The sequence below is a fragment of the Haliotis rufescens genome, unplaced genomic scaffold, assembly GCF_023055435.1.
Source record: "Haliotis rufescens isolate VD_foot unplaced genomic scaffold, xgHalRufe1.0.p SCAF_4, whole genome shotgun sequence".
NCBI classification, from domain to species: Eukaryota; Metazoa; Mollusca; class Gastropoda; order Lepetellida; family Haliotidae; genus Haliotis; species Haliotis rufescens.
In genome coordinates, this window is record NW_025964112.1 from 59,860,636 (window position 1) to 59,870,436 (window position 9,801).

Consider the following 9,801-nt stretch of genomic DNA (forward strand, 5'->3'; position numbering starts at 1 on the left):
AAATAGTTCAAAAAGTGGAATTTTTCCAGCCTCACTCACAAGCAAAATTGTTTCTGTGTAGAAGTACCACATTCTACCCTTCCGTAACCAATGTTCTCTGCGATCAAGATGTCAAGCGTTCCCCATATGTGTTAGAGATGTAAGTGTATATAAGTTGCAGTGACATGAGTTACGCTTTGAACATTTTGGTAATCTTCAGGTTCGACAAACAGGTCTGTCCCATTATCATGAAAAGTACATCACTTTCGTACTTTGAAGGCTGTTGGGTTATATACATTGCTACGGGAACATCGGATTAGGTATGCTATGTCTTCCGTGTTTTATGAGAAATATGTTTTTTCAATTGTTATGTTTTCAACCAACATAGAAAACGTATTTAGATGTGTCCAGAATTAACCCTCGTTAAACTGATAATTCTGTTTGGCCTCTTACTTGCTCTAGTGTGTTATAGAATTAAGAATATCTGTTATGTGCATTAGATCTAGAGATTAATGTTTTCATCAAAACATAACTTGAATACTAGTAGTTGTTTTACACTGTTAACTTTATTCAAGACAAATATATACACAGTGTTTGGAAAGTTTCTGAGCAACAAAATGAGAGATTGTGGTTCCTGGGGTCGTCAGCCAGTGCAGATGGAAAGTACGAGACTCGTGATCATGCCTCCTGAACTATATACACACTGTTACTATGTTTGTAGATACATAATTGTAACGCTCCATTTTTAGTCATGGTCAGTAGTTCATACATTATATTCAATAAATATACGATACATGAACATCAATTTATCTTAACACCAAAGAACATTGTCATTCACCTCAATGTCAATCTCACAGAGAGCATTTGACTTCCCGCTTACGCCACGGGCACCCCATTTGCCAGAAACAAACATCCTGCCATAAATCTGTTCAGTTGTATTCTGCATTGCGGCATTCCAGTTGGTGTGGGGTCCAAGAGACTCTCCGTTTGTCCAGCGCCAAGCATCATCGATGTTAGCACGTTTAAGGCCGATCCATACAATCCTCTCTGTGGGTATGAAAACAGTCGTTCTGTTTATTTTTGATGTCATACCCATACTGGATTGTACATAGGAAGGGACATGCTTATGAAATCCAGGTCACGAGAACTAGTAACAATTGGATAATCAAATCGACTTTCTTCCCTTAGCTTGTCCGTAAGTGTAATGATTCACCCATACCGTAGGACAACGCCTAAACATGTTCTTATACGATGTTATTCTAACTGTACTTGCTGCAAAATGTAACTGTGCTTCATATAAAGTGGTGTAAATACACACACAATGACGTTATGTCATGTTGTTATTTTATTGAAAATAACATTGAAAATAACAACATAACATGGCAGTACAGCAATGTTATGGTACAATGCGTGGGTGGGCATTATCATGCTGCAGCAAGACGGTCCATCCCTGCATTTTCACAAAGGGAAGAACATGATTTCGAACGCCATTCAAATTGCCACCAACACTGATGAGTTGTGTTCTCGCATGAGTTGTGATTACACCTAATACCACTACACTTCCACCCCGAACTGACGACGTTGAGTAAAGCAAGCGTCGCCGTAACGTTCTCCCGGAGGCCTGAAGACCCTTTCTCGACCATCAGAGCTGTCCAGATGAACCTGGACTCATCTGTGAACAGTATACTGCCCCAGTCTTCTCTTCTCAACCCCAGATGATGTCTGCACAAAGCTGGGGGTGCCGACGTGGAAGCAAAATTGGGTGTATCGCTGGACGTCGGTGCTGGTTGTTGTACTCCCTCAACCGGTTGTGTACAGTTCTGACACTCATTGGTTGTAACCCAGGAATTGTCTGAGCTGTTAACGTGTCAGTTTGGTATCGATTCCATAGATGCACCAATCGAATATGGTTGCCTTGTTCACGTCACTTCACACGTGGACGACCGGCCCATGGCAAGTAGTCATGAGTGTTGCCCTGCTGTAGATGACATCACCAAAGAGACAATAATTGTGTTTCCATAAACATCAAATTGTCAGGCAACTTCTTGTTGTGCCATTCCTGTTTGCAGCATACTAACGTCGCGTAGACGTTTATTTTCAGCATGCCAAGGCATTGTGTAAGCGTCATTTACGGTTAAACAAAAGTGTTTTATGATCATCTGACAGCTAAACAATCATCATTGTGTGTGTATCATGCTCCCAACATACACACAAACATCCAAATTTTGCGTCCTGCATGAACATGCACCTGCATATTGTGAATCTCGACCTTAAACGGCGAGGAGATGTCTTCATGAATATGAATTGAAATTTGCATTTCGGAATACATGTATTTTTCAGGGTACTTTATATGAAGCACAGTTACTTTTTCCTTAAGTATATATTTCCGCCATCCCCTCTTTCAATGCGGACACTAAGTAGTGCTACACTTGCGAAAACTCCTCTGTGATCAGGGGTAGATGGGTGGATGGATAGTAGGTAGCATGAGGAAGAGAGAGAGATGGAAGAAAGGGATGGAGATTGGGTGAGTGACAGAGAAAGCGATACCGAAGATTGAGTCACATATGTATATCACATATATCAGGTGGTATTATGAGTTGCACTTACCATTTGCAACAATGGAAGCTTGTTTGTTGTCCTCCTCAGATCTTATGAAGGCGAGATGTCCTGAGTTCTCCATACACAGTTTCTTGGCGTCTGGAAAACGCATGCTTGAAGATGTAGGCTCCCTGAGACACTGGTTTGTGAAACGACTGTAGATGTAGGTGGCTGGACAAGCACCTGGAAGAAGACAGTTGGCACCGGCTGACTGTATGTCGGTGAAACCCATATGCTTTGGGAACACCTATCATTAGTTTATCTAAGCGACAATTAATTTAAAGAAAGCACATGAGAAACACATGAGAACACATTAGGCACACCATGAAATACGAAAATACTGTTATGAATTGTATGTTACATTTATTGAATGGTTAAACGAGGGCAAAACAGGATAATTATGTTGAGGAGCGGAGACGAGTTAACAAGCCCATTCAATTAGGATGTATATCGTGGGTCTGCCATTTATGCGTGCGCAAGATGCCCTCAACGATAAAAACCCTTTCCTGGGACAATGATTTTAGGTTTTACTGAGTAAAACAATGTTAAACCTCGTTCACATGCACAACATTTACTCATATAAGACTATACTTACGTGTAATCATGTGTCTTCACTCTGCGTTCACTTGAATATTCACTAATGTGTGTAAATAAGTAAATAATAGTGTAAGGCACACATATTCATCAGTCTGTTTACGACTTTCAACATGAAAATGTTGTTTTCCAATAAAAGTCATGTTGATTGACCTTACATATATCTCTGCATGAAGCAACATGTGTTTGATTTAATCTGTACACAAATCCTTTACTCCTTGAAACCCAAAGAAAACAATGCCCGCCCAACTCTGGATGTCTACATAAAGGTTGATCCTGCTTTATACTGAATAGCGCCAGACTTCAGTAACTTCAGAATACATAACTGTCCATAACATGTTTAGTGTTTAGTGTCAACAGATATATTAATAAGACCATCTTCTGACGTTGGCATAAACGTTCACAATACAATATATACATACAGTGCAAACTTACATTTACATTTGCACCTGCTCCAGACATGATGCAAATTTGCTCCTGGTGTAAATATTGTTACGTGTCTATTCACAAATTGAAACATTATGTAAACCCTGAAATTTATACGTAAAAATATTTTGTGTGAAACCAACCAACGAACAACAAATAGTGTAAATCAACAATTGTATTAAACAATTAATTATTCCATGGCAGTATAAAATGTGGGAGCAGTTGAAATGACAATAACAAGAATAGTAATAACCTCTCAGCCTCCGAGATAGCCTTGGCTGGACCCCAGTGCGAAAAAGGAAGAGTACCAGAGGCGACAACATGAAATTTTGGAGGGGTTGGAGGGTGTCATTAACAAGACAGATGACATTCTTATATACGGATCAGGAGACAAAGATAAAGAAGTACCGCCGTCATATAGCATTGGAGTGCGGCGTTAAACAACAAACAAACAAGATAAAGAAGCTGAAGCCAACACTGGCAAGAATCTTTGGAGGTTCAAGCTCAGGTGCCGTGAAGTCAATTTGAAGCTAAACCCAAAATATACATATCATTTTTTTGCAAAAGAGTGTGAGTTCGAAAAAGTCACAAGATCACCTCACCATGCATAAGCCACCGGAAAAGCTGAAGCCTGGGCTAAGAAATATTAATACAGTCTAGCCTGTTTGAGGGCTTACTCGAACACAGAAATACTCGCCAGCACAGAAGTTTATCTGCAAGCGCACTAGATTGATGCTGTCCACAGTGAAGTCACTAATGACACAATACGTCCCTCCTGTGCCAGAAAAACTGGCCAACAGACGTCTGAAGGCAAAGATGCAGATCACAAAACCACTACTTAAGAACAACACCTTTGAAGCAAGATGACTGTGTGTACACGAAGCTAAATGAAATGCACAGAGGTGAAGCGTGGAGCTATCGGCAGATGTTGAACAAGTGTTCACCTAGGTCGTATATGGTGGATGCAGGAGGCAGACACATACGATGCATATCAAATACACATCAGACTGGTGGCCCACCTACGCATGGTTCACCAGTGTATGATGAACACTATGGGCAGGCGTAGATGGCACCGTGTGAGCAGCCAGCCATTTCAGCCACTGCCTGTGACGATGACAAAGACACATGTTGTCCCTCCACTTGTCGAGCCTGCTGTGGTGTAGCATAAGCTGACCACCACGTCAGGCTGTGTTGTCAAGAAACCAGAAAAAGACGGTGAGTGATCTCATAAATGAGATTACCTCAATTTGGAAATTTGGTTTAATTAAACTGACGTCCAAAAGAAACTTTACCAGAGTTTGAAATCATTCTTGCTCAAAAAGAACAAAACATACATGCATGAAGTAAAGTGTATTGAGAAGATCAATATATAAACATAATCAACACTGAAAATGACAATCATACCGCGACCGAGAATGACGTCAGAGCCCCAAAAAGTTGGGTGTGGTACAAAACTCGAGCTTTCAGAATCATGGACAATAGGCAGAGTACATAAACAATCGCTCACGTTCAATAAAAAGTCATTAGTAGCGTGTGTGACCACCAAATGCCTCCATACACGCAAAAACTCTTCGACGCACAGAAAAAGTCAGTCGTCTGATGAGGTCACGTGGGATTTGACGCCATTCTTCTTGGAGGGCCAAGATCAGTTCTTGCCGGTTGGCTAGAGTGTGGTCGTTGTCGAACACAACGATCCATCAAGTCCCAGAGGTGTTCTATGGGGGACATGTCGGGTGAGCGTGCGGGCCACGGCAGGACGTTGACGTTGTTGGCTGCGAGGAAGTTAGTGACAATTCTGGCTGTATGGGCTCTAGCGTTGTCATGCTGATAAATGACACCACGTGGCTGCTGTTGGAGAAATGGTAGGACAACTGGACGAAGAATGTTATCCATGTAACGCTGAGCTGTCAAGTTTCCGTCAACGATGACCAGCGGTGTCCTCTCCTGCCCACAGATCCCTCCCCACACCATGACACTCCCTCCACCATATTGTACGCAGCCGTCCGTTCACCCCTTCGGCGGTAAACACGTTGTCTTCCATCAGCCCTAAACATACAGAATCGACATTCGTCAGTGAAGACAACCCTCTGCCAGTCACGTCGTTGCCAACGTCGTACAGTCCGGGCCCATCTCAATCGCAGACGACGATTTTTCGCTGTCAATAGCTGTCCTCTGTATGGTCTAAAAGCCCTGATTTCATGAGCCCTGAGTCTCCTGGCCACTGTCTGTCGACTAACCCTGTGACCTAAGGCATTTGTCGCCGATGACGTCACTGTCGGGAAGCGATTTCGGAGGTGCAAGGTACCCTGGGTCTGCCTGTTCTTGGCCTGTCATCGGTCCGCCCTGTCTGTCTGTAACGTTGCATCAAGTTGGTAACGGCAACACGGGAGCAACCGAAGGTTCGTGCAATATGGGCGTGGGTGGCTCCCAACTGTACCATACCCAAGGCTCGTTCACGTTGTTCGACTGTGAGTCGTTGCATTTCTTTTGTGTTTTTTATCACTGTGGATGTCTGACTTGCCGTTGCAATCGTTTTATACCCTTACCCGCACGTGCATTTGCAGTTGTCCGTGGTGCACGTGTTTTTCACTTTTTCGCGTATTGTCTCGCAAACATGTAACAGACGATTAACATTTTCTGCATACACTATTGCTGTATTTAGGTTATGTGTTTTAGATAGACTTCATTGGAAAAAAATTATACTTTGTCTGAAATTTATATTTTCTGTTGGTAAAATTTCTTTTGGACGTCAGTTTATATTAACCATTAACACCTGCTGAAGTTAAGCGAACTTAACCAAGAAATAAGGTGGAACTTAGCATGATTCCCACATGTGCCAAACAGGCATTGCAATTGTTTTCAGTATTTTTTTGTTTTTATTCTGTACTTATCTTTCCTTCTGTTCTTCTGTTTGTTTTAAATTCAGGAACTGTACTTTTAAAAAAAAGAAAAGAAAAGGGGGCATGTCATGGTATGTGGTAGCTACATACCCTATGGAACAGGTTAAACAGAAGTGACGTGGAAGCTCATGAAGTTAACCACGATGCTTTTTCATGTTGTGATCGTAAACTAGGATGTTAACACTTTAAAGGTCCATGAACAGTATGGCTAAAGACAAGGTCAAAGGGACTAAAACCGAGGGACTCCTGAACTGACACACTCATAAATTAATGTCTTAATCCCAATCCTTCTCAGTCTCAAAATAGTACGTCCTTCTTAATCATATTCTTAAGAGTCTGATGAAATCTCTTTTTAAGGCTCCTTAAGATTCAGGATGATATGCACCAGAATTAATCTGAGTTATGCCTAACTGATGCATAGCCTGTTGGAAAACACCTAACAAGAAATTAGAGCGGTGATCTGACTGAATAGTCAAAGGCAATCCAACTATAGTGACGCCTTCATAATAACATGAGCTGCAATTTTCCGTCAAGGAATAGCCTCTCAGGAAACTTGAGTAAGCATGTACTGATTTTTCCTGACTTTTAGGCAAAGGACTAACAATCATTGATATCTAAAAGAAAGCTCTGACGAAAATCCAGAAGTATCTTTAGAACCAACCGTAGTAGAACTTGACTTTTTGTCCACAAACTCTGAGCCAGACTTGTTAGAAGTAGATCAAGGATTGGATGAACTATCCTATACAGATTTGAAACTCTGTGACCTCCTGCCTGTTACCCCTGACTGATTCAAACTAACCGTATGAGTTAGCAAATAATCATCAGCCAAAGTAGCAGCCTTGTGTAACTGATCCACTTTCTGCTCACCATATGTCCAAATATCCGTTTACACACACTGCTTAAAATCCTACAGCAAAACCAACTCCTTCAGACTATAAAAATCACCACTGACCTCTTTTGAAGTACACCACCTATGAAACAGAGTTTCAACCGAAATTCTCTCTCCTTTTTCTTTCTGCTTCCATTTCTCTAATCCGAAATTTCTTTTTCCATAGCCATTTTTTCTCTTTCACATTCTAATCTCTTTAAAGCTAAAACCGGTTTTTTTCTTTAATCAAGACCTAAGCATCACCATCCAATATTTTGCTTCAACCAGATATATTATCAAAATTTTATTGACATCGGCCTTTGTTTGTAATCTTTGGCGTATTCGACAAGTTCAGACTTTTTGTGTTCAGAGACTTGTTTCATAAAAGGTTGGCTAACAAACTCCTCTACACTAAACAACAAAGTGATTGTTGTCTTCACACAATATCAGGCAATGAAAAGTTTATTAAAAAATTTGACAAATAATTTGCGGTATATTAAATTTCTATCACGGACGAGCCCCCAATTTATGTTATTGACCCAGAAATCTGTACGTAAAAGAATTTAGTGTGAAAGCACCCAACAAATGGTACACACAGTTGACTAGGTTTAGAAAAACCAAAATAAATTACTGAACAGCAATTACGTGGACAGTATACACTAGGTAGGTAGTACAATTTTTAATGGCATGTTCCTCTTATATAGTCTTGACCAGTCCAGTGTCACTTGAACATCACAGCGTATTCCACATGTTTCTCTGAGGCTTGATATACATCCATGCTCTTCCGGAAGTTTAATTATAATTCGAGCATCTAAATATAATAACTTCCTCACCACTGCTTTCATTTAATAGTCCTCCATTCCTGACAACTAACCATTGCCCAAATACAATGCAAGAAATTTCTGTTGACTCGCAAGAGAAACAATGTAATACAGATACAATTATTGTTTAACAATAGATTATACTGCCACATGACAATATGCATATGCGTTCAAATGACACTCATGTATGTATAGTTACACAAGTATGCAATTATACACACATATGTATTGGGGTTAAAATTAGAAAGCTTTGTGCGTGCCGAATTGACAGTGCAGGTGTTGTTTATAAAATTCATGATCTGATATACAGGATTACATCGAGAGTGGCAAACCTCCTTCCAAAACATAGATTTCTGAGTATGTTTGTACCTAAGGAGATAACGTTTTAATATACTGAACCGTAAAAGAAACGTCACCCCAAGTAACATTTCATGGGAAGTTGTCATTCAAATGTCTGGGTACCACATGCCAAGATTGACAAGAAATCAGCGACACAGAGGCCTTGGACGATTGCAAGCTAGACAAACCGCCGGGCAAGCTGCCAATGCATTTCAAGTCCACGTAAGGACCATATACAGGCTCCAGCAATGGTACCAGACCACCAATACTACAGATGACCGACCACGTAGTGGAAGACCAAGGGTCACCACCCGACGTCAGGATCGTCAGATTGTACGACAGCATCTTCAAGATCGCTTTGTTACTGCTGCGGAAACTGCTCGACAGACCATGGTGACACACCAGCGACACATTAGTACAATCCGTGTACCTTTCAATTGCTGACTGATTAGATTAAGACAAACCTCCGACTATTTATGTTCATTCAGATGTTGCGTTTCAAGAGACAAGGGAGAAATCATAGGTAGATGTGAGAAGCCTTATCAAGAAAGAATTTTCAGCCCTGGCAATAATGACAATAGTGTGACTTCAAATTCCTGTGACGTTTTAAATGAAAATCATAATAATTATGAATTGAAAGAATATTATCTTGGAAGGTAAATCACTTACTGTTCTTCAGAGCATAGTATTGAACACTACTCCGACCCTGGAGCTGGTGACTGGCAACATACACATACTTCTCCAGGTAGCACTCGCGAGTGATGACGTCATAGAAGAATGAGGAGCAGTTTGCACAGTTCAAACATGCTTGTGCACATTCTGGTTTGTTGGTGACCCCAGACTGGAACGGGCCCAGACTGGCTGCAATGTACCCAGTGAAGAACAAGGAGAATGTGAACATGGTGGTGTCCTGTGTTGCAACGACTCAACGTCCTTTTATACTGATAGTCTAAATGATAAACTACGTCACACAGCTTGATATTGACTAATTTGTTTATCCATTCTGTGACCGTCCATTTAAATGTATATCCGAAATAGGAAGTTGGCAAATATTTTGGAAAGCCAGAGTAAAACAGAGATGATGTTTCAATTGATCATGATTTATGTGCATGTATTATTGTTATATATTATCTAGGCAACATGACAATGTTCATGTTTTGACTTTATACAGCTGCATTAATGGCTTATATGATCTATAGACAAATGCTTAATTATACTGTATTCTCAAACTAGATACAATAAAAACACATTTAATTGCCTTTTAACGACTACTTTG

General features: G+C 40.7%; 1 protein-coding gene across 1 annotated transcript; it reads right to left on the minus strand.

Moving 5' to 3' along the window:
- Positions 1-2,569: 2,569 nt before the first annotated feature.
- LOC125372284 lies at positions 2,570-9,426 on the minus strand. The gene is made up of 2 exons (XM_048381600.1): positions 9,195-9,426; positions 2,570-2,760 (listed from the first exon to the last, which is right to left on the minus strand). Exons 1-2 carry the CDS (start codon positions 9,424-9,426, stop codon positions 2,570-2,572), a joined length of 423 nt encoding a protein of 140 aa, XP_048237557.1.
- Positions 9,427-9,801: the final 375 nt, after the last annotated feature.

Excerpts from the sequence above, each read along its gene's own strand:
- LOC125372284 (XM_048381600.1), bottom strand. The coding sequence starts at position 9,426 with ATGTTCACATTCTCCTTGTTCTTCACTGGGTACATTGCAGCCAGTCTG. Across the intron at positions 2,761-9,194 it reads ATACTATGCTCTGAAGAACA|GTGCTTGTCCAGCCACCTAC; the intron begins GTAAGTGATTTA and ends GTCTTCTTCCAG.